General features: G+C 41.8%; 1 protein-coding gene across 1 annotated transcript; it reads right to left on the bottom strand.

The window, feature by feature from the left end:
* Positions 1-9535: 9535 nt before the first annotated feature.
* On the bottom strand, positions 9536-15763 carry sh2d1ab (SH2 domain containing 1A duplicate b). Its single transcript, XM_024012390.2, has 3 exons — positions 15407-15763; positions 10284-10347; positions 9536-10107 (listed from the first exon to the last, which is right to left on the bottom strand). Exons 1-3 carry the CDS (start codon positions 15547-15549, stop codon positions 9883-9885), a joined length of 432 nt encoding a protein of 143 aa, XP_023868158.1. The 5' UTR covers positions 15550-15763; the 3' UTR covers positions 9536-9882.
* Between the last annotated feature and the right edge of the window lie 8016 nt (positions 15764-23779).

Genomic DNA, 23779 nt, shown 5'->3' with positions numbered 1-23779 from the left:
TTTTCCAAGAATGTTATTGCAAGTACATTATTGAATAGTGTGGCAGATGGCAGGGAGAGGTGTGGGGAGTGGYTGATTGAAGTGAGATAACTTGCAGCTGGCTGATCCACCCCCGAGCTTTATATGGACTTCCTCCCCCAAAGAGGCTGTGCGGGGTGCGTAATTGGCGGCAGAGAAGTCAGGCGCAGGAGAGCAGAACTGGGTAATCACCGGAGATTTATTAAGCAAAACCAACGGCATCCAGAACAACAAGAATAAATGGGCACAAAAATAACCCGTTGTGCGCTCCCGGGGAACGTGCACAAGCACTACAATAAACAATCTCACAGAAAGACATGGGGGGGACAGAGGGTTAAATACACAACAAGCAAATGAGGGAATTGGAACCAGGTGTGAGGAAAAACAAGACAAAACAAATGGAAAATGAAAAGTGGATCGACGATGGCTAGAAGACCGGCGACGCCGACCGCCGAGCGCCACCCGAACAAGGGGAGGACCCGATTTCGGCGGAAGTCGTGACAGAGGCAAGCCTGTGACTCATTGAGCCATGGAGTGTTTAGGAATAAAAGAGGAAGCGGACTGCACAAACAGGGAGAGGACTGAGAGGGAAACGTGTGTTATGGAGAGTGTGAGAAGAGAGAGAATTATCTGTGTGATTACCCGTTGTGAACTGGACTGTCTGATTATCCCCACTGTGTACCGAACCGGTTTGGCTGAGGACCCAAGTTTTAGGATTACCCCTGGAGAATGGAACGGACAATGAGAATGGACTGTGGACTGTGGATTGTGGACTGTGAACTGGTTGCTGAATTACCCCCTTTCCCACAGTGTGCAAATCTCCCTAATAAATTCCCCATTTGTATTCTAGTTGTGCTTTGTGTGTGTGTTTGGTTATTGAACTTGGTGATGTGAAAACCCCACCCCCTTGAGCCTGCCACAATTGGTTTAAATGAACTGTGAATAGCCTGAATAGTTATATTAAAATGTTTACATGCTTTGCAAGTAGAAAGTGTATACAGCATGACTAATGCCATACTCTGCCTGCTGCAATAATCATGAGTTTGAATTATTTTAGTGTGAATGTAAACGTACTTATTTAGTTTTTTGGTGGAAACTGTTGCGTGTGAAAATCCCAGCGGGGTGCAGTTTTTGACACAAACTGGTGAGCCTGGAACCTACTACCATATTGCGTTCAAAGGCCTTTACTTATTTTGTATTGCCCATTCACCCTCTGAATGGCACACATACACAATCCGTGTTTCAATTGTCTCAAGGTTTAAAAATCCTTCTTTAACCTGTCTCCTCCCCTTCATCCACATTGATTCAAGTGGATTTAACAAGTGACATCAATAAGGGACCATAGCTTTCACCTGGATTCACCTGGTCAGTTTATGTCATGGAAGAGTAGGTGTCCTTAAAACTTCTTATGGCTGGGATCCCGTTAACGGGATCGATATGACAACAGCCAATGAAAGTGCAGGGCGCCAAATTCAAAACAACAGAAATCTCATAATTAATATTCCTCACACATACAAGTATTTTACACCATTTTATTATAGATAAACTTGTTGTTAATCCCACCACAGTGTCCGATTTCAAAAAGGCTTTACGACGAAAGCACAACATATCATTATGTTAGGTCAGCACCTATTCACAGAAAAACACAGCCATTTTTCCAGCCAAAGAGAGGAGTCACAAAAAGCAGAAATAGAGATAAAATTCATCACTAACCTTTGATGATCTTCATCAGATGACACTCATAGGACTTCATGTTACAGAATAGATGTATGTTTTGTTCGATATAGTTCATATTTATATCCAAAAATCTTAGTTTACATTGGCGCGTTATATTCAGTAATGTTTTGCCTCCAAAACATCCGGTGATTTTGCAGAGAGCCACATCAATTTAAACTCATAATAAACATTGCTAAAAGATACAAGTATTATACATGGAACTTTAGATAAACCTCTCGTTAACCTCTCTGGGATATGTGGGACGCTCTCTTGGCCAATAGCCAGGGAAAATGTAGAGCGCCAAATTCAAAAAATGATATAAAATCAAACTTTCATTAAATCACACATGTAAGATACCAAATGAAAGCTACACTCGTTGTGAATCCAGCCAACATGTCAGATTTCAAAAAGGCTTTTCGGCAAAAGCATAAGATGCTATTATCTGATGATAGCACAACAGTAAACAAAGCGAGTGTAGCATATTTCAACCCTGCAGGCGCAACACAAAACGCAGAAATAAAATATAAATCATGCCTTACCTTTGACGAGCTTCTTTTGTTGGCACTCCAATATGTCCCATAAACATCACAAATGGTCCTTTTGTTTGACTAATTCCGTCCATATATATCCAAATTGTCCATGTATTTGACGCGTTTGATCCAGAAAAAAACAGCTTCCAATTTGCGTAACGTCACTACAAAATATCTCAAAAATTACCTCTAAACTTTGCCAAAACATTTCAAACTACTTTTGTAATACAACTTTAGGTATTTTTAAACGTTAATAATCGATCAAATTGAAGAGGGGTCTATCTGTTTTCAATACAGGAGGACAACAAACTAACGCTACTTTTCTAGTCTTGCGCAACTCTCAAACAGTACACATAACGTTACACTGATTCCAGATGGCCGTACTTCTTCATTGCACAAAGGAATAACCTCAACCAATTTCCAACGACTGGTGACATCCAGTGGAAGCGGTAGGAACTGCAAACAGGTTGATTAGAAATCTAGTATCCCAATGAAAACTTATTGAACAGACAGTGACCTAAAAAAAAAGAAAATCTGAATGGTTAGTCCTCGGCGTTTTGCCTGCTACATAAGTTCTGTTATACTGACATACATGATTCAAACAGTTTTAGAATCTTCAGAGTGTTTTCTATCCAAATCTACTAATAATATGCATATCTTATATTCTGGGGGTGAGTAGAAGGAAGTTGAAATTGGGCATGCTATTTATCCAAAAGTGAAAATGCTGCCCCCTATCCTAGAGAAGTTAATGCAACCGCTGTGTCAGTTTTTTTAAAACTTTACGGAAAAAGCACACCATGCTATAATCTGAGTACAGCGCTCAAAGCCCAAACAAGCCATAAAGATATCCGCCATGTTGTGGAGTCAACAGATGTCAGAATAGCATTATAAATATTCACTTACCTTTGATGATCTTCATCAGAATGCACTTCCAGGAATCCCAGTTCCACAATTTATGTCCAAATACCTCCTTTTTGTTTGCGCGTTCAGTACACAATCCAAACTGACGACGGGCGGCAAGTCCATGCGAAAGTTCAGACAAAGTCATATTACAGTTCGTAGAAACATGTCAAACGAAGTATGAATCAATCTTTAGGATGTTTTTAACATAAATCTTCAATAATTTTCCAACCGGAGAATTACTTTGTCTTCAGAAATGCAATGGAACACAACTCTCACGTGAACACGCGTGGTCAGCTCATGGCATTCTGCCCTCATTCCCCCCTCCCTCACAGTAGAAGCATCAAACAAGGTTCTAAAGACTGTTGACATCTATTGGAAGCCTTAGGAAGTGCAATATGACCACTATCCCACTGTATATTCGATAGATGAGTTGAAAAACTACAAACCTCAGATTTCCCACTTCCTGGTTGGATTTTTTCTCAGGTTTTTGCCTGCCATATGAGTTTTGTTATACTCACAGACATCATTCAAACATTTTTAGAAACCTCAGATCTACCCAAATCTACAAATACTATGCATATATTAGCAACTGGGCCTGAGTAGCAGGCAGTTTACTCTGGGCACGCTATTCATCCAAGCTACTCAATACTACCCCCAGCCATAAGAAGTTAATGTTTGTATACTCAGTGTATAAATAGTATAAATACTTATAAATACTTATGGTAATATACTAATGTAACCCTATTACAGGGGCTGAGTCACTGGCTTACTGGTGCTCTTTCATGCCGTCCCTAGGAGGGGTGCGTCACTTGAGTGGGTTGAGTTACTGACGTGATCTTCCTGTCTGGGTTGGTGCTGTGGTGGAGATCTTTGTGGGCTATACTCGGCCTTGTCTCAGGATTGTAAGTTGGTGGTTGAAGATATCCCTCTAGTGGTGCGGGGGCTGTGCTTTGGCAAAGTGGGTGGGGTTATATCCTTCCTGTTTGGCCCTGTCCGGGGGTTTCATCGGATGGGGCCACAGTGTCTCCTGACCCCTCCTGTCTCAGCCTCCAGTATTTATGCTGCATTAGTTTATGTGTCGGGTGGCTAGGGTCAGTTGGTTATATCCGGAGTACTTCTCCTGTCTTATCCTGTGTCCTGTGTGAATTTAAGTATGCTCTCTCTAATTCTCTCCTTCTCTCTTTCTTTCTCTCTCTCGGAGGACCTGAGCCCTAGGACCATGCGTCAGGACTACCGGGCATGATGACTCCTTGCTGTCCCCAGTCCACCTGGCCGTGCTGCTGTTCCAGTTTCAACTGTTCTGCCTGCGGCTATGGAACCCTGACCTGTACACCGGACGTGCTACCTGTCCCAGACCTGCTGTTTTCAACTCTCTAGAGACCGCAGGAGCGGTAGAGATACTCTTAATGATCGGCTATGAAAAGCCAACTGACATTTGGTGCTGACGTGCTAGACCCTCGATAACTACTGTGATTATTATTATTTGACCATGCTGGTCATTTATGAACATTTGAACATCTTGGCCATGTTCTGTTATAATCTCCACCTGGCACAGCCAGAAGAGGACTGGCCACCCCTCATAGCCTGGTTCCTCTCTAGGTTTCTTCCTAGGTTTTGGCCTTTCTAGGGAGTTTTTCCTAGCCACCGTGCTTCTACACCTGCATTGCTTGCTGTTTGGGGTTTTAGGCTGGGTTTCTGTACAGCACTTTGAGATATTAGCTGATATACGAAGGGCTATATAAAATAAATTTGATTTGATTTGATTTGATTTGATGTAAACTGGAGTAATAGTGACCAGTAGCAGCATAAATAGATAAATACTAATGCCAATCAATAGTCATTGTGGCAGGTAGCCTTAGAGTTATTGGGACCAGGAATGATGGTGATCATCTTGAGACAAGTGGGGATTACAGACTGGGACAAGGAGTGGCTGAAAATGACTGTGAGGATTCCTGCCAGCTGGTCTTTGCATCCTCTGAGAACGAGCCAAGGAATACCGTCTGGCCCTGTGACCTTGCGAGTATTGACCCGATTAAAAACATTACTCACGTTGTCCTCGGAGAGCGAGATCACCCAGTCTTCTGGCACAGAGGGGACCCTTGTGCACGGCTTAGTTGTTTTGTCGAAGCGTGCATAAAATGCATTGAGCTCGTCTGGTAGAGAGACATCGTTGGATAGATCACGGCTAGCTGTTCCTTGTAATCCGTAAAGGACAGTAGCCCCTGCCACATGCGTTGCGCATCGGAGACGGTGTAATATATTCCTTTATTGTCCTTTTCCCTGTTTGATGGCTCTGAGGTCATAGAGGGACTTCTTGCATGGGTTCGTGTCCTCAGCCATAGCCTCGGGGTTGTCTGCGATAGCCTTGTGTGCGGTAGCTCTGTCCTTTAGTTTGGTGCGTACCTCAGTGTTAATCCAAGGGTTTTGATTGGGGAAGCAGTGAATCTTCACTGTTGGGACAACGTCGGCGATGCATTTCCTGATGAAGCCAGAGACGGAGTGTCACGCCCTGACGATAGTTTGCTTTGTATGTTTATATGTTTTGTTTGGTCAGGGTGTGATCTGAGTGGGCATTCTATGTTGTATGTCTAGTTTGTCTGTTTCTGTGTTTGGCCTGATATGGTTCTCAATCAGAGGCAGGTGTTAGTCGTTGACTCTGATTGGGAACCATATTTAGGTAGCCTGTTTTGTCTTTTGGTTTGTGGGTGTTTGTCTTCCGTGTCAGTGTTTGTCGCCACACGGTACTGTTTCGTTTGTTCACATCGTTTATTGTTTTGTTTAGTGTTCTGAGTTTAATTAAAAACATCACCATGAACACTTACCACGCTGCGCTTTGGTCCTCCTCTCTTTCTCCCGAAGACAATCGTTACACGGAGTTAGTTAGCTCATTTATTTTGTATTTGTATATCTATTTATTACGGATCCCCCTTGGCAGCAGCTAAACTTTCTGGGTTCCAGCAAAATTAAGGCAGCTATACTATTTTTAAAACATTACAATACATCCCCGAGCTGACAAGGTAAAAATCTGTCGTTCTGCCCCTGAACAAGGCAGTTAACCCACTGTTCCTAGGCCATCATTGAAAATAAGAATTTGTTCTTAACTGACTTGCCTAGTTAAATAAAGGTAAAATAAACATTTTTTTTTTTTAAATATCATAAAACGCTGTGTGTCCTCGATGATGCTATTGGCGGTGATGCTATTATTTTATCCTAACGCCCACACCGTCAGAGTGAGCATTTCAATGGACAACGGAGAATCAGGGAAATAAATTATTAAAATGTATATTTTGGAATTATGTTCAGTAAATAAACACACACAGTGATTTCTTAGACATACAGTGATGATTTAAAAATGTAATTAAAAATACTTCTGGTGGCTATAAGCATATATTAGAACATGGAGATAATAATATTAATGTTAAAACACAAAAGAGAGGTAAGACATTGTATACACACACAAACATGCACACACACCCTTACACACTCACAGACACACAGACACACTCACAGACACAGACACAGACACACTCACAGACACAGACACACTCACAGACACAGACACACACACACACACACACACACACACACACACACACACACACACACACACACACACACACACACACACACACACACACCATCCATCAGTGTGTTGCTAGGGATTCACAGAAAGAAAGAAACAACAGATAGTGTGGGAGAGTTTTGCAAACGTGTGAAGAGCTACGAGACGATTGCACACACAGGAAATAGAGAGAAAGATGTTTCTCTTTTTAATATCTCACTCCCTCATACTCTCTCTCTTTCTCTTTCTCTGTAGAAATGTGTTTGTATTTATTAAGGATCTCCATTAGCTGCTTCCAAGGCAGCAGCTACTGTCCTGGGGTCCAGCAACATTAAAACAGTTATATACAGTTTAAAATATTACTTGACATTACATTTCATAACACTTTACCCAATACATTTAGTGTGTTCCCTCAGGCCACAACTCCACTATCACATATTTACAATACAACATCCATGTGTACGTGTCTGTAGAGTGCATTTCTTATCATGTGTCTGTGCCTCTGTGTGTCTTCACAGTCCTCCCTGTTCCATAAGGTGAATTTTTATCAAAAAAATAATAATCAAATCCTACTGCTTGCATCAGTTACCTGATGTGGAATAGAAATGTAGCCATGGAAATGTAGCCATGGCTCTATGTAGTACTGTGTGCCTGCCATAGTCTGTTCTTGACTTGGGGATTTTGAAGAGGCCTTTGGTGGCATTTCTTGTGGGGTATGAATGTGTGTCCGAGCTGTGTGCTAGTAGTTTGAACAGACACCTCTGTGCATTCAGCATGTCAACACTTCTTACAAAAACAAGTAATGATGAAGTCAATCTCTCCTCTACTTTGAGCCATGAGAGATTTACATGCATGTTATTAAAGTTAGTGCTCTGTGTACATTTAACGGCCAGCCGTGCTGACCTGTTCTGAGCCGACTGTAACTTTCCGAGGTCCCTCTTTGTGGCACCTGACCACACGACTGAACAATAGTCCAGGTGCGACAAAACTAAAGCATGTAGCACCTGCCTTGCTCATAGTGTTGTTAAATATGCAGAGGAGCGCATTATTATGGAAAGACTTCTCCCCATCATAGCTACTGTTGTATGAACATGTTTTGACCATGACAGTTTACAATCCAGGGTTAATCCAAGCAGTTTAGTCACCTCAACTTGCTCATTTTCCACATTTTCCTCATTTAGTTAAGGTTTATGGTTTAGTGAATGAAATGTCCCAACACAATGCTTTAAGTTTTTGTATTTAGGACTAACTTAATTCTTGCCACCCATTCTGAAGCTAACTGCAGCATTGATTTCACTTGCTGTAGTAGCTAACGTGTATAGTGTTGAGTCATCCGCATACATAGAAACACTGGCTTTACTCAAGGCCATTAGTAATGACTCATGTCATTAGTAAAGATTGAAAAAAGTAAGATTCTACCTGGATTATGTCGGAGAGGCTTCCATTAAAGAACACCCTCTGTGTTCTGTTAGACAGGTAACTCTTTATCCACAATATAGCAGGGGGTGTAAAGCCATAACACATATGTTTTTCCATCAGCAGACCATGATCAATAATGTCAAAAGCCGCACTGAAGTCTAACAAAAGAGTTCCCACAATTGTTTAATCATCAATTTCTCTCAGCCAAATATCAGTCATTTGTGTAAGGGCTGTGCTTGTTAAATGTCCTTCCTATAAGCGTGATGAAAGTATGTTGTCCATTTGTTTACAGTAAAATAGCAAAATAGCATTGTATCTGGTCAAGCACAACTTTTCCCAAAAGTTTACTGAGGGTTGATAACAGGCTGATTGGTTGGCTATTTGAGCCAGTGAAGGGGGCTTTCCTATTCTTGGGTAGCATAATTACTTTTGCTTCCCTACAGGCCTGAGGGTACACACTTTCTAGTAGGCTTAGATTGAAGATATGGCAAATAGGAGTGGCAATATCGTCCGCTATTATCCTCAGTAATTTTCCATCCAGTCACTACAGAGATATAGGGTTATAGTTAGGGCTAGATTCAAACAGATCCTAGCCGACACCGGCATAGTAGTTGTTTTGGAGGTGTCAGGTGAACTGCATTAGAGCTGTTAAATCCACAAGCCGCTCCTTCCATTACGCTATCACAAACACTGCAATTGGATGCAATGAAACCACACCAGATTTATAATCCGACAAATCCCATGCAGCCGTGTTACAAATTCAAACACATGATTGCGTGATGTTCTATTGTCTACTGGGGCGGCAGGTAGCCTAGTGGTTAGAGAGTTGGACTAGTAACCAAAAGGTTGCAAGATCAAATCCTTGAGCTGACAAGGTAAAAATCTGCTGTTCTGCCCCTGAACAAGGCAGCCTGTTCCTAGGCTGTCATTGAAAATAAGAATTTGTTCTTAACTGACTTGCCTAGTTAAATAAAGGTAGTCCTTTTTAGTCCTTTTTAGTCCTTTTTTTATTAAAATAAAATAAAAATACTCCTCGATTAAACTGATAGACAATAAATCCCTCCATCCACTTTTAGATGAAAAGATGCATTAGCCTACACTTTCTCTCGACCCGTTGAATTCCTAACCCGGTGGGAACACACAAGAGCATCCACTCACCTATTTGTCAGCTCATACCGCAGTTACACGAACACCACCAAAAACATCCACTATGTGATATCGGTCAATGCGGGTTATTAAAGCTTGATCTGATTTAATTAAGGCCTTAGTCTTTACTGGAGATGCTGTGGTCCCTGATGAGGTTAGGGTTAGGGTCAGATGATTGTCCATGATGAGGTGCAATGCATGCGTGAGATAGATCAACTTTACAGAAACTTACATTTTAACCAATGGCATTTATTTATTAGCATTGGTAGCAATTTTCATTTGTCAGTTAGAAATGATTTTACTTTAAAAACAAAGCATATTATTTATCGGCTGACATGAAACTATGTAGTTGAGTTGTAATCAAATATAGCAACAATACTGTCTTAGAAACACATTTTAAACACCAATATAGAACATCAATACTACAGATGTAAAGAGATTTAAGGATCACATTGAAGTTTTGATACTGAAACCAAATGCTATTTTCAAATTAATGACTAGCACAATGACAACATAAGAATACAGGCCCACATCAAGAATGTCTGTCTCTAGCGTAGTCTGTCTCCATCTGTGTCTCTAAGCTGTTGTCTACTGTTGGTAATGATTCTGAGTGGTGTGAGTTGGTGGCGGGCTGCTAGGGTGTGCTTTCATGTTGCCAGGGTGTGTATGATTCTCTGCGGTGACAGGGTGCGTGTGACTCTGCATGGTTACGGGGTAGAGGAGAGGTGTAGCAATGCCTTGGCCTGGTTTCTGGAAAGCTGTTATCAAGTTCTTAATTTTCCGAAAGTATCGTTTCTCCACGCCGGGAGTAGTCTAGAAGAGAGAGACAGAGAGGGTGAGGAAGAAAGAAAGAGGGGGAGAGAATGAGAGATGGGGAGATAAAGAAACAGGAGAAATCAGGAATAACATCAGTTAGTGTGGTGGCGAGAGCTTGAGTAAGATAGAGAGGGTGAGAGAGAAAGAGAGAGACGGGAGGTCTAGTGTCTTACCTCTGTTGTCCAGGAGCCTCCAACATCCAGGGACAGCCTATATGTGTACACATAGCCTTTATACCTGCACACACACCCACACAGTAAGTTTGACCATGCACATAGCAGACAATCACAGTGTCAGTATTACTGTGTGTGTGTGTGTGTGTGTGTGTGTGTGTGTGTGTGTGTGATGTGTGTGTTGTGTGTGTGTGTGTGTGTGTGTGTGTGTGTGTGTGTGTGTGTGTGTGTGTGTGTGTGTGTGTGTGTGTGTGTGTGTGTGTGTGTAAAATACTTAAGTAAAAATACTAGTTAAGTACATTTTTCGGGTACAGACCCTCAGAAAGCAATCACACCCATTTACTTTTTCCACATTTTGTTGTGTTACAGCCTGAATTTAAAATTTAATTGAGATTTTGTCACTTGCCACACACCAACACCCCATAACGTCAAAGTGAATTATGCTTTTACAAATTAATTAAAAATGAAAAGCTGGAATGTCTTCAGTCAGTAAGTATTCAAACCCTTTGTTATGGCAAGCTTAAATAAGTTCAGGATTAAAATGCCCTTAACAAGTCACATATAAAGTTGCATTGACTCACTCTGTGTGCAATACTAGTGTTTAACATGATTTTTGAATGACTACCTCATCTCTGTACCCCCACACATACAATGATCTGTAATGTCCCTCAGTCGAGCAGTGCATTTCAAATTCAACCATAAAGACCAGGGAGGTTTCCAATGTTTTCCAAGGGCACCTATTGGTAATGGGTAGAAATAAAAAAGCAGACATTGAATATCCCTTTGAGCATGGTGAAGTTATTAATTAAACTTTGGATGGTATATCAATACACCCAGACACCACAAAGATACAGGCGTCCTTCCTAACTCAGTTGCCGGAGATAAAGGAAACCGCTCAGGGATTTCACCATGAGGCAAATGGTGACTTTAAAACAGTTACAGAGTTTAATGGCTGTGATAGGAGAAAACTGAGGATGGATCAACAACATTGTTGTTACTCCACAATTAGGGCTGTTGCGGTAACCATATTACTTCCACACTGGCGGTCACGAGTCATGCAGTCAAATTCCACATGACAGTTTAGTCATGGTAATTAAGCTTCTCCAAGCTCTGAAGCTGCTGATCGTCATTAGTAGCCTACCAAACTTTCTAACTGCCTGGTACTCAGCACTCTATTGTCCCTCTAATAACTCTGACATCAATGCAATTATATTCAAAAATCTAATCAAACACTTCATGTTGTGCAACATTTCAATAGGCTATGCAATTGTGCAAGAAAACAAGAGTGATGGCCTCCACAAAAAATAGGCCTACTCTATTTATTTCTCAACTTTCTTAATATTAAGCACATTGCATATATTTTCAACAGGAGTATAGCCTACATGGCTCGCATGAAGATAAACCACAGGGAAAAGCGTCCTCCATTCACTATTTATGTGCATAGTGTTTCGATACAGGTGCATGATAATGGTCCATTCTAAATCAAAACTAATTTCACACATATATTATTTAGTATATGTAAAGACAAGATTAAATCAAGAATAGTCGGATGGGTGACAACACTAGCCTATGAATTATATATTATCACTTGTGAATGATGCCCAGCATGAGAAACAATGCCTTTTTTTGCAACTTTTTCGAATCATAGTCTCACACCTCATGTAGCTTACCCCATAGGCCTATATGTTTTAATAAGGTTTGTATCACAACTAAAGTAGCCAAATATCTTCTTAAAATTAGGCACATTAATCTGCTTTACAAGGGGTGTAGAGCCTAACTGGCATACATAAGCAGCGTGTGAGTTTCAAGTTTGGGGAAGATAATTGTCAACATAAAAATGCACCTTTATAATAAAAGCATTAAATGCATAATTGTATTTGCTTTCACTTTTGATAATGGTGTTTTTCGCTAATGGAACATTCGCGCTTATAGCCTACCACCATATGCACATTGCTGCGCTTATAATGTGAAGAAATAGCCTTATAGTTTATCAACATTTTAAGCTAAATGTTCTGATCTGTCAGCCACATTGCATAAAAAWTTTTTTTTGATGCTAGTGGTTGTATTAATTTGGGATCTTTCGGATCCCACAATTGTCCCAGACTATGTTTGAAATATTAATTTCTTGCACAGAATAGAATAGGTCCAACGTTTGTACTATGGGGGATAGTAGATTGACATAGGCTAGTGATGTTGCTGATGAAAAGGAAATGTGGACAGTTCTTCCAATATCTTCAATATGCACCTTGGAATTGGATAAGGACACGTGCAGTTGTGTCCCCGATGTGTCTGTCTTCACTTGTAGCACGTGAGAAAGACACAATAACATGATGGAGCGTGCAGCACTCAGGGAGAAGCGCACAATGGCCACTGGCCGCAAAAGTCCTGGATTATTTTTAGGGTACATTATGGCCACACAAAGGGGATGCCACTGTGAAATTCTAAGTGCTTGTGAATGAGTGACTGATGTAGTGTGTACAGTCTGCGCTAAAAAACAAAGCAGAGCTCATGCCTTTCAAGCTACTTTTATCAAATCACCATTGGAGTCACATCAGGCAGCCTTTCAATGTATTAAAAATCAAAACATATTAACCCAACATTTGTAGAACAACTAAAGTTACATTAATAACTCTAAATTAAGCATATAGGAGTACCCATTTCTTTGTTAACCACTCAATACAGCATGTGCACACTCCTTCAAATCATTTGGAGAAAATATCCTTTCTATTTTTTTCAGCATTGTTCAATTGTATTCCTCATACTATAAAATAATGCCACGTCATTCTTAGCAAATCTTGTCCGCTAAATGAACTAGTGTAGCCCACAGCCATTTGACATAGCTAAATCAGGACCTAACATAAGGACAACTCAGAGTATGCGTCTCTGTTCTTCTGTAATAGACTACATTTTCTTCATATCATGCTTCTTTAGACCTGTCTAAAATACTGGATTTATTGGGAAGGTGTAGGCTATATTACATGGATTTATTATACTTTTTAAAATGTAGATGTTCCAAAGGTCTGCATCAGTGGCTTGTGTGGAAGCCAGGAGATGCTAAAAGTGTTAATTAAAGGTCAATTACCGTGAGATCGACAGTTATTTGCTTGACAATCACCAGATGACGAAATTTTGTGACCGCCACAGCCCTATCCACAATACTAACCTATTTGCCAGAGTGAAAAGAATGAAGCCTGTACAGAATAAAAATATTCCGAAACCTACATCCTATTTGCAACAAGACAATAAAGTAATACCACAAAAAAAATGTGGCAAAGCAATTCACTTTTTGTCCTGAATACAAAGTGTTATGTTTGAGGCAAATCCAAAACAAGACATTACTGCGTACCACTCTCAATATTTTCATAGATAGTGGTGGCTGCATCATGTTATAGGTATGCTTGTAATTGTTAAGGACTGAGGAGATTTTTAGGATAAAAATAAATGGAATGGAGCTAAGTACAGGCAAAATCCTAGAGTTTTCCTGCATTCCAGTTTGCTTTCCACCAGACACTGGGAGATGAATTCATCTTTCATCAGGACAATAATCTAAAACACAAGGCCAAATATACACTGGAGTTGCTTACCAAGAAGACTGTGAATCTTCCTGAGCGGCTGAGTTGCAGTTTTGACTTACATCTGCTTGAAAATCTATGGCAAGACCTGAAAATGGTTGTCTAGCAATGATCAACAACTAATTTGAAAGCGCTTGAAGAATTTTGAAGAGAATAATGGGCATATGTTGCACAATCAAGTTGTGGAAAGCTCTTAGGGACTTTTACCAGACACTCTTATCCAGAACGACTTACAGTAGTGAGTGCATACATTTCCGTACTGGTCCCCTGTGGGAATCACATGTTTTCACTTTGTCATTATGGGCTATTGTGTGTAAATGAGTGAGATACAATTATTTGTTTTATCCATTTTGAATTCAGACTAACACAACAAAATGTGGAATAAGTCAAGGGGTATGAATACTTTCTGAAGGCACTGTATCTGTACTTTACTATTTATATTTTTTACTACTTTTACTTCACTACATTCCGAAAGAAAATATGTACTTTTAACTTCCATACATTTCCCCTGACCCATACATTTTCCCTGAAACCAAAAAGTAGTTGTTACTTTTAGAATGCTTAGGCAGGATATAATTATGGTCCAATTCACGCATTTACTGTATATGAGGTGTTGTCATCCCTACTGCTTCTGATCTGGAGGACTCACTAAACACAAATACTGAGTTTGTAAATTAAGTTTGAGTGTTGGAGTGTTAAATGTACAAAATGCTGTCGGTTTGCTTAATATAAGTAATTTGATATATAGCATTTACTTTTACTTTTAAGTATGACAATTTAGTACTTTACCTCCACTGTACTTAAGTACATTTAAAAACAGATACTTTGACTTTAACTCAAATAGTATTTTACTGGGTAACTTTTACTTGAGTCATTTTCTATTAAGGTATCTATACTTTTACTCAAGTATGAAAATTGAGTACTTTTTCCACCGCTGCACTACTGCATCCCGTATCAAAAGGTTGGCTGGTCCTCAATGAAGTCCTATAGATCACTTCATTACTCCCTTTTTGTTTACAAAGCTCTACTACACAAGCTTCCAACTGACCTAACTTGCTAGTATTAAAGTATGAGATACCAAACCCGCTTGCAGGGTTGGTTAACTTCTGGTCTCGACCAATTTAGGTAAATCCTCCTTTAGTTTTAGTGCCCCCCCATTGTTGGAATAAACTGCAAAATTACTTGCACCTTGATTCCCTGGTGCCGCCAAGGCAGTTTAGGACTCTGGTGTTAAATTAATTCATTGAGGATTGAAGTTGTTTCGATTGATTGTAATGGTTTATTTGTTGAAAAAAAACAAGAAAATCTGGTTTGCTTAATATTAAGGAATATAGCATTTTGACTTTTTACTTTTACTCAAGTACTCAAGTAGTACTTTTCTCACCACTGTATTTAATTATATTGAAAACCAAATACTTTTACACTTTTACTCAAGTATTATTTTAATGGGGTAACTACTTTTTCTTGAGTCAATTTCTATTAAGGTGCCTTTTATTTTACTCAAGTATGACATTTGAATACTTTTTCCAAGATACTTGGAAAGATACTCACAGCACACAGAGGCAGTAGAGCCCAGCTAGACTCTCACTGTTGCGTATCAGGTAGCTGCCGTCCCGTCCTGCTGTCCACAGCCTCATCTCCCCCTCCTCTCTGCTGATGGCTCCGTGGTACACGGCTAGTTTCTCCTGTTCCATGGCTGTGGACCACTCCACACTACTGTACTGCTAACACTATCCCCTCAATAGAGTCGACTTTCAGCCCCCTAACCAAGCTCAGGACACCAGCTGAAACCTCCTTTCTGTAATGTCTGTAATGTATGGATGCTGGCAGATCTCAGTTTCCTCTTATCTGAGTGCAGGCAAGCCAAGTATCTAACCTCTCACCTCACTCTCTCTCTCTCCATTGCTCTCTCTCCCTCTCTCTCTTTCCCTCTCTCTCTTTCTCTCTCTCACACATTTCATTTTCGTGGTAGGTTTGCAGCTCTCTCAGGAAGTTAAGTCATACTGACAGGAAACAACATCAAAAGCCTCAAACTGAATATTTCCACAACAATAGAGATAAAGAACAGGGGAAAATATCAGTTTGACACTTCTGAATGAAAAAACTGATGATGCACTGCGCAGAGGAGTGTTGCCTGCGTAACTGTCTCCGTGCAAAACATCCTTAAGAGGAAAACAGACCACACCAACAATTATTAGCAGTGGGTTGCCACAGGGAAATTAATATGAAATGCCGGCCGATGTTTTTTGGTCAGAGGTGATAGACAGACACCAGCATTGGTCGGCACGGTATGCTTTCACCATTACTGACATGGTACAGCTCTAAAACATCATTAGTAACATCACACACCTCTAAAACATACTAACATCACACACAGAGCTAAAACACCCTGAGTAACATCACACGTCTCTAAAACATCCTTAGTAGTATCACACACACATCTAAAACATCACTACTAGAATCACATACAGTTCTAAAACATAATTTCTAACATCACACACCTCAAACATACTAACATCGCACACACTTCTAAAACATTGTTACTAGCATCACACACACCTCTACAACATCCTAAACAAAATTATAAATTAATTAGAGTTAGAATTATAAATGATGATATAATCAAATATATTTCATGTGCATTGATCCTGTTTGCGACAGGTGTCGGCAAGCTCCTGCTTCATTAATACATGTGTTTTGGTCCTGCTCTTCTCTACATAACTATTTGTCTGCCATCTTTGATACCATATCTAAAGTATTACAAGTGCCTTTTGCTCCTACTGCCACATCATTATTTGGGATAATACCTGATACTATAACACTACCAAAATACATATGACTTTGTAGCCTTTGTGAGTTTGTTGGCAAGAAGGTTGATTTTACATCTGTGGAAATCTCCCTCTCATTTTGTGTGGATTAAAGATGTCTTACACTTTATTTAATTGGAGAAGATAAAATATACCCTACAGGGTTCTTCTGACAAATTCTACCACATGTGGCAACCTTTCTTTACCTACTGTATGTAGAGACACTGCAATTTCCCTCTACTTTACAGTAAACTGCCTACCTAAGCTTTGTATTTAATTGATCTACCTTTGTGAGTGTTTAATATTAGCCTGTCTTATTATAATTGTTCTATTTGTTTTGAAGACTAGCCATGTTTTTTTGTGTACTTTGTTGTTTCTAAAGTATGTTTTGTTATAAAAGTATTACTTAAGTATTTTATATTTTCGTATGTCATATACATTCCTACCTCATTCAAAAAGCTTGTTCCTATGGTATTTCAAATGTATAAAACCACATGTGCAATGTACTGTATTTCAAACATTGTTTACTGTAATTGTGAAAGAAAATACCAATAAAAATAGTTACATATATATATATATATATGGGGTCGAATGGGGTAATACAGTATTGGTTAACACATAGCAAATTGGTAATGCAGGGTGGTATGAGCTATTACAGGGAAGTATTGAGTAGAACGGAGTATTGTTTATACATTTTTATTTATTTATTGACAGTTGTCTCTTTTACATAAATACATTAATGTCACGTTCGCTGGAATAAATATCGGACCAATGCGCAGCGGATGTTAAGTTCCACATTATATATTAAAGTGAAAACTTAGAACAAAACAAATAAAGAAACAACGAACCGTGACTACAGAGGTGCTACGTGCACTAACTCAAAACAATATCCCATAAACACAGGTGGGAAAAACAGCTACTTAAATATGATCCCCAATTAGAGACAACGATGAACTGCTGCCTGTAATTGGGAATCACACAAATCACCAACATAGAAAATAAACTAGAACACCACATAMAAATAAATAAACTAGATCACCCCCAGTCACGCCCTGACCCACTTCACCATAGAGAAACAATGGCTCTCTATGGTCAGGGTGTGACAATCAAACATATGCAATATACAAAATTACAAAACATATTTAGAAAACAGACACATTTATCAACATAGAGGTCTCCGATCAATACTCTGAACCGACCAAGGGAAACCAGAACATCTCATTTCAGGGAGCTCTGTAAGTTGTTCCACAACTTGTTCCAACAAAAATTTCTTGGGGGGGGGGGGGGGGCTAAAGGGGAGTGTGGCGAAGTCAGGTAGGAGACCTGCGCCAACTTCGGGCTTACTCGTGGAGAGCGAGAGTACGGGCAGACACCGTGTTATGCGGAAGAACGCATGGTGTCTCTGTACGTGTGCATAGCCCGGTGCGGTACATCCAGCGCCACGTATCGGCCGGGCTAGAGTGGGCATTGAGCCAGGTGCCATGAAGCCGGCTAAACGCATCTGATCTCCAGTGCGTCTCCTCGGGCCGGTGTACATGGCACCACCTTACGCAATGTCCCGTTCGCCAGCACAGCCCAGTGCGGTTATACCACTCCCCGCACTGGTCGGCTACGGGGAGCCTTCAACCAGGTAAGGTTGGGTAGGCTCGGTGCTCAAGGAGCAGTACGCCTTCACGGTCCGGTAAATCCGGCGCCACCTCCTCGCCCCAGCCCAGTACCACCAGTGCCTACACACGCACCAGGCTTCCAGTGCGTCTCCAGAGCCCTGTTCCTCCTCCCACGCACTCGCCTGTGGTGCGTGTCTCCAGCCCGGTACCACCAGTTCTGGCACCATGCCACCAAGCCTCCTGTGCGTCTCCAGAGCCTGTGCGCCCTGTTTGCTCCCCGCACTAGCCTTGAGGTGCGTGTCCTTAGCCCGGTCACCAGTTCAGGCACCACGCACCAGGCCTACTGTGCGCCTCAGCCGGCCAGAGTCTGCCCTGCCCAGCGCCGTCTGCGCTGTCCGTCGCCCAGCGCCGTCTGAGCTACCCATCTGCCCAGCGCCGCCTGCACTGCCCGTCTGCCAAGCGCCATCTGAGCTGTCCGTCTGCCACGCGCCGCCTGCGCTGCCCGTCTGCCCAGCGCCGTCTGAGCCGCCCATCTGTCCTGAGCCGTCAAAGCCGCCCGTCTGTCCTGAGCCGCTAGAGCCGTACGTCAGTCAGGAGCCGCTAGAGCCGTCCGCCAGTCAGGAGCCGCCGAAGCCACCCGCCAGTCAGGAGCTGCCAGTGCGCCATTCAGCCAGGACCGCCAGAGCCCGCCAGTCAGCCAGGAGCTGCCAGAGCCGCCAGTCAGCCAGGACCTGCAGAGCCGCCAGTCAGCCAGGACCTGCCAGAGCCGCCAGTCAGCCAGAGCTGCCAGAGCCGTAGTCAGCCAGGACCTGCCAGAGCCGCCAGTCAGCCAGGACCTGCCAGACGCCGCCAGTCAGCCAGGACCTGCCCAGAGCGCCAGTCAGCCAGGACCTGCCAGAGCCGCCAGTCAGCCAGACCTGCAGAGTCGCATCAGCCAGGACCTGACAGAGCCGTCAGTCAGCCAGGACCTGCCAGAGCAGTCAGTCAGCCAGGACCTGCCAGAGCCGTCAGTCAGCCAGGACCTGCCAGAGCCGTCAGTCAGCAGGACGGCCAGAGCCGTACAGTCAGCCAGGACCGGCCAGAGTCGTCAGTCAGTCCGGAGCTGCCCCTCAGTCCGGAACTCGCGGTAAGGTTCTCGGTTCCAGAGGCGCCACCAAAGCGGGTTTGGACTATGGTGGAGTGGGTCCACGCCCCGCACCCGAACGCCGCCGTAAGAAGGCCACCCGGACCCTCCCCTTCTGTGTCAGGTTTTGCGGTCGGAGTCCGCACCTTTTGGGGGGGGTACTGTCACGCCCTGGCCTTAGTTATCTTTGTTTTCTTTATTATTTTAAGTTAGGCCAGGGTGTGACATGGGATGTATGTTTTTTATTGTCTATGGGATTTGTATGTTATGGGGAGTGATTAAGTCTAGTGTATGTATGTCTATGGTTGCCTAGACTTGTTCTTCATAGAGACAGCTGTCTATCGTTGTCTCTGATTGGGAGCCATATTTAGGCAGCCATAGTCATTAGGTAGTTTGTGGGTGATTGTCTATGTCTATGTGTAAGTTGTGTAAGTGTAAGTTGCCAGTGCCAGTGCCAGCTTCACGTTCGTCTGTTTGTTGTTTTGATTAGTATGTATAGTGTTCGTTTCGTTTTCGTCTTCCAATAAAATAGAAGAATGTATTGTTATCACGCTGCGCCTTGGTCTTCCTCACTTAAATGTTACGACGAACGTGACATCTCTTCTATCCTGCCAAATAAGCTTAAAACTCGCCAGCTGTATGTTAATCATGTCGTTGTTCAGCCACGACTCGGTGAAACATAATATATTTCAGTTTTTAATGTCTCGTTGGTAGGATATACGTACTCGTAAGTCATCTATTTTATTAGCGATTGATTGTAAGTTGGCTAATAGGACCGATGGTAAAGGTAGATTACCTTCTTGACGACGAATCCTTACAAGGCACCCAGACCGCTGTCCACAATACCTTCGTCTTTTCCACCTGCGAATGACGGGGATGAGGGCCTTGTCGGGTGTCTGGAGTAAATCCTTCCCATCCGACTCGTTGAAGAAGAAGAATTCCTCCAGTACGGGGTGAGTAATTGCTGCCCTGATATCAAGAAGCTATTTTCGGTCATGAGACACAGTGGCAGAAACATTATAACAAAATAAGTTACAAATAACGTGAAAAAACATACACAATAACACAATCTCCTCAGCCATCTCCTTCGGCGCCATTGACCATAACACAGGCTAGTGTGGGGTAAAACAGGCTAGTGTGGGCTAATACAGGCTAGTGTGGGGTAATACAGGGTGGTATGGCATAATGCAGGGTAGTATGGTGTAATACAAGGTTTTATAGGGTAATGTCAGTAAATACATGGTAGAGTGTAGTGGTATTTATTTATTCATGGGAGCTCAATTGAGACCAATGTCTCATTTACAATGGTGCACTGAGTACAAACAACTAAGAAAATGAACATTTCAAATAAAACAAGAATAATGATTTAAAAAACTACTACAAGGTACAATTACAATACTACAATTTCAACAAATGAACCATTACAATCAATCAAAACAACTGCAATCCTCAATGAATTAATTTAACACCAGAGTCCCAAACTGCCCTTGGGGCACCAGTGAATCAGGATGCAAGGAATTTTTATTGGATTTTTATTGGATTGTTGGAATTTTATTCCAACAATGGGGGGGCTCTAAAACTAAAGGAGGATTCACCTCATGTAACGATTCTCGTCTGGTGAAGGAGAAGAGGACCAAAATGCAGCGTGGTAAGTGTTCGTCATAATTTAATAGAAAAACTGAACACTACACAAAATAACAACGAGGGGAAAACGAAACAGTTCTGCAAGGTGAACAGACACTAAACAGAAAATAAACACCCACAACCAAAATGGGGAAAACAGGCTACCTAAGTATGATTCTCAATCAGAGACAATGATCGACAGCTGCCTCTGATTGAGAACCATAACAGGCCAAACACAGAAATACAATAACATAGAAAAAAGAACATAGACTGCCCACCCCAACTCACGCCCTGACCAAACTAACACAAAGACATAAAAAAGGAACTAAGGTCAGAACGTGACACCTCAGGAGTTATATGTTCTCTCATACTTTATACTTTAGCAACGAAGTTAGGTAAGTTGGAAGCCTATGTAGTAGAGCTTTGTAAATTAAAAGGGAGTAATGAAGTGATCTATGGGACTTCAATGAGGACCAGCCAACCATACCTCAATTGAAAATGACAAAGTAAAAGTTACCCAGTAAAATAATACTTGAGAAAAAGTCTAAAAGTATCTGTTTTTAAATGTACTTAAGTACAGTGGTGGTAAAGTACTCAATTGTTATACTTAAAAGTAGAAGTAAATTCTATATATTAAGCAAACCAGACGGTATGATATATGGACAGACAGGGGCACACTCCAACACTCAGACATACAAGCTTAGTATTTGTGTTTAGTGAGTCTGTCAGATAAGAGGCAGTGGGGATGACAACACCTTATATTGATAGGTGCGTGAATTTGACCATAATTCTAACCTGCCTGAGCATTCTAAACGTAACAAGTACTTTTTGGTGTCAAGGAAAATGTATGCGAGTAAAAATTACATATTTTCTTTAGGAATGTAGTAGAGTAAAAGTAAAAGTAGTAAAAAATAGAAATAGTAAAGTAAAGCACAGATACCCCCAAAAACTACTTAAGTAGAACTTTAAAGTATTTTTATTTTACACCACTGCAGTGGTGAGTATTAAAGCAGTCACCTGTGATAACGTGAAGGACACACAGACGGCATCCAAATGTTTACGAGTAGTGGCTGCTGCAATCTGGTAAATGGTGTCACAATAATGTACAATCTTCTGTACAATCTGTACAATCTTCTTCCTGCTACAGTGCCTTCAGAAAGTATTCATACCCCTTGACTTATTCCACTTTTTGCTGTGTTACTGCCTGAATTCAAAATGGATAAAACAATATAATTCTCATCCATCTATTGTCACGCCCTGACCGTAGAGAGCTTTTTATGTCTCTATTTTGGTTTGGCCAGGGTGTGATTTGGGTGGACATTCTATGTTCTTTTTTCTATGATTTGTATTTCTGTGTGTTTGGCCGGGTGTGGTTCTCAAACAGAGGCAGCTGTCTATCGTTCCTGCCTCTTGACTTGAGAAAAACCAAAAAATACTCTACTTGCCTTTTCCCACCTGTCTGTGTGGTAGTTGTCTATGTGTAGTTTGCATGTCAGCACTCGGTTTAAATAGCTTCACGTTCGTTTTGTTGTTTTGTTAGTTTGTTTAGTGCTTATTCGTTTATTAAAGAAGTATGTATTCAAACACGCTCGCCTTGGTCTCATCGTGACGAACGTGACACTCTATGCACAATACCCCATAATTGTCACAGTTCTCGTGTCTATTGAGTGTTGTTTCCGTATGTTTCTGCTGAGGGCACCTTAACGTAACCATTGCAAAAATCAGAAATTGGCTGTCAAAAATGATGCAGAAAATGTATCCATGCTTTTGTTACTTCTAGGTAGACCTACGCAACTCTACTTTCCGGCTACCGGATAAGACAATAATAAACTTCAGTTGTGCTAATACGCTGCTAGAACCTGACAAGACCAAAGAATTGATCATATTACTCCAGTGCTAGCCTCCCTACCCTTCGTTCCAAGGCTATTCACAAGGTTTACTGCTAACCTAAAGCGTTACATGGGCTTGCTCCTACCTATCTTTCCGATTGGTCCTGCCGTACATACCTATACGTACGGCTCACGCAAGACGCAGGCCTCCTAATTGTCCCTAGAATTCTAAGCAAAACAGCTGGAGGCAGGCTTTCTCCCTCTATAGACCCTCATTTTTATGGAATCGTGCCAAACCCATGTGAGAGACGCAGACTCGGTCTCAACCTTTAAGTCTTTATTGAAGACCTCATCTCTTCATAGGTCCTAGATTGAGTGTAGTCTGGCCCAGGAGTGTGAAGGTGAACGGAAAGGCTTGGAGCAACGAACCGCCCTTGCTGTCTCTGCTCGGCGGTTCCTCCTCTCCACTGGGATTCTCTGCCTCTAACCCCCTATTACAGGGCGTGAGTCACTGGCTTACTGGTGCTCTTTTCATGCCGTCCCTAGGAGGGGTGCGTCCACTTGAGTGGGTTGAGTCACTGACGTGATCTTCCTGTCTGGGTTGGCGCACCCCCTTGGGTTGTGCCGTGGTGGAGATCTTTGTGGGCTTACTTGGCCTTGTCTCAGGATGGTATTGGTCGATGGAGATATCCCTCTAGTGGTTGGGGGCTGTGCCTTGGCAAAGTTGGGTGGGTTATACTCTTCTGTTGGCCCTGTCTGGGGTATCATCGGATGGGCCACAGTGTCTCCTGACCCTCTTGTCTCAAGCCTCCAGTATTTATGCTGCATTAGTTTATGTGTCGGGGGGCTCAGGGTCAGTTTGTTATAGTCTGGAGATACTTCTGTCTATCCCGGTGTCACTGTGTGTGAATTAAGTAATGCTCTCTCTAAATTCT

This window comes from Salvelinus sp. IW2-2015, linkage group LG3 (assembly GCF_002910315.2).
Source record: "Salvelinus sp. IW2-2015 linkage group LG3, ASM291031v2, whole genome shotgun sequence".
In the NCBI taxonomy this organism is placed as follows: domain Eukaryota; kingdom Metazoa; phylum Chordata; class Actinopteri; order Salmoniformes; family Salmonidae; genus Salvelinus; species Salvelinus sp. IW2-2015.
This window is presented reverse-complemented; position numbering and strand designations above follow the sequence as displayed.

What these genes read in the sequence shown, in the direction of transcription:
- sh2d1ab (XM_024012390.2), bottom strand. Translation starts at nt 15,549, where the DNA reads ATGGAACAGGAGAAACTAGCCGTGTACCACGGAGCCATCAGCAGAGAG. An exon ending in CTCTACTGCCTCTGTGTGCT is followed by an intron (nt 10,348 to 15,406) that starts GTGAGTATCTTT and finishes GTGTGTGTGCAG; the next exon opens with GTATAAAGGCTATGTGTACA. An exon ending in GAGGCTCCTGGACAACAGAG is followed by an intron (nt 10,108 to 10,283) that starts GTAAGACACTAG and finishes TCTCTCTTCTAG; the next exon opens with ACTACTCCCGGCGTGGAGAA.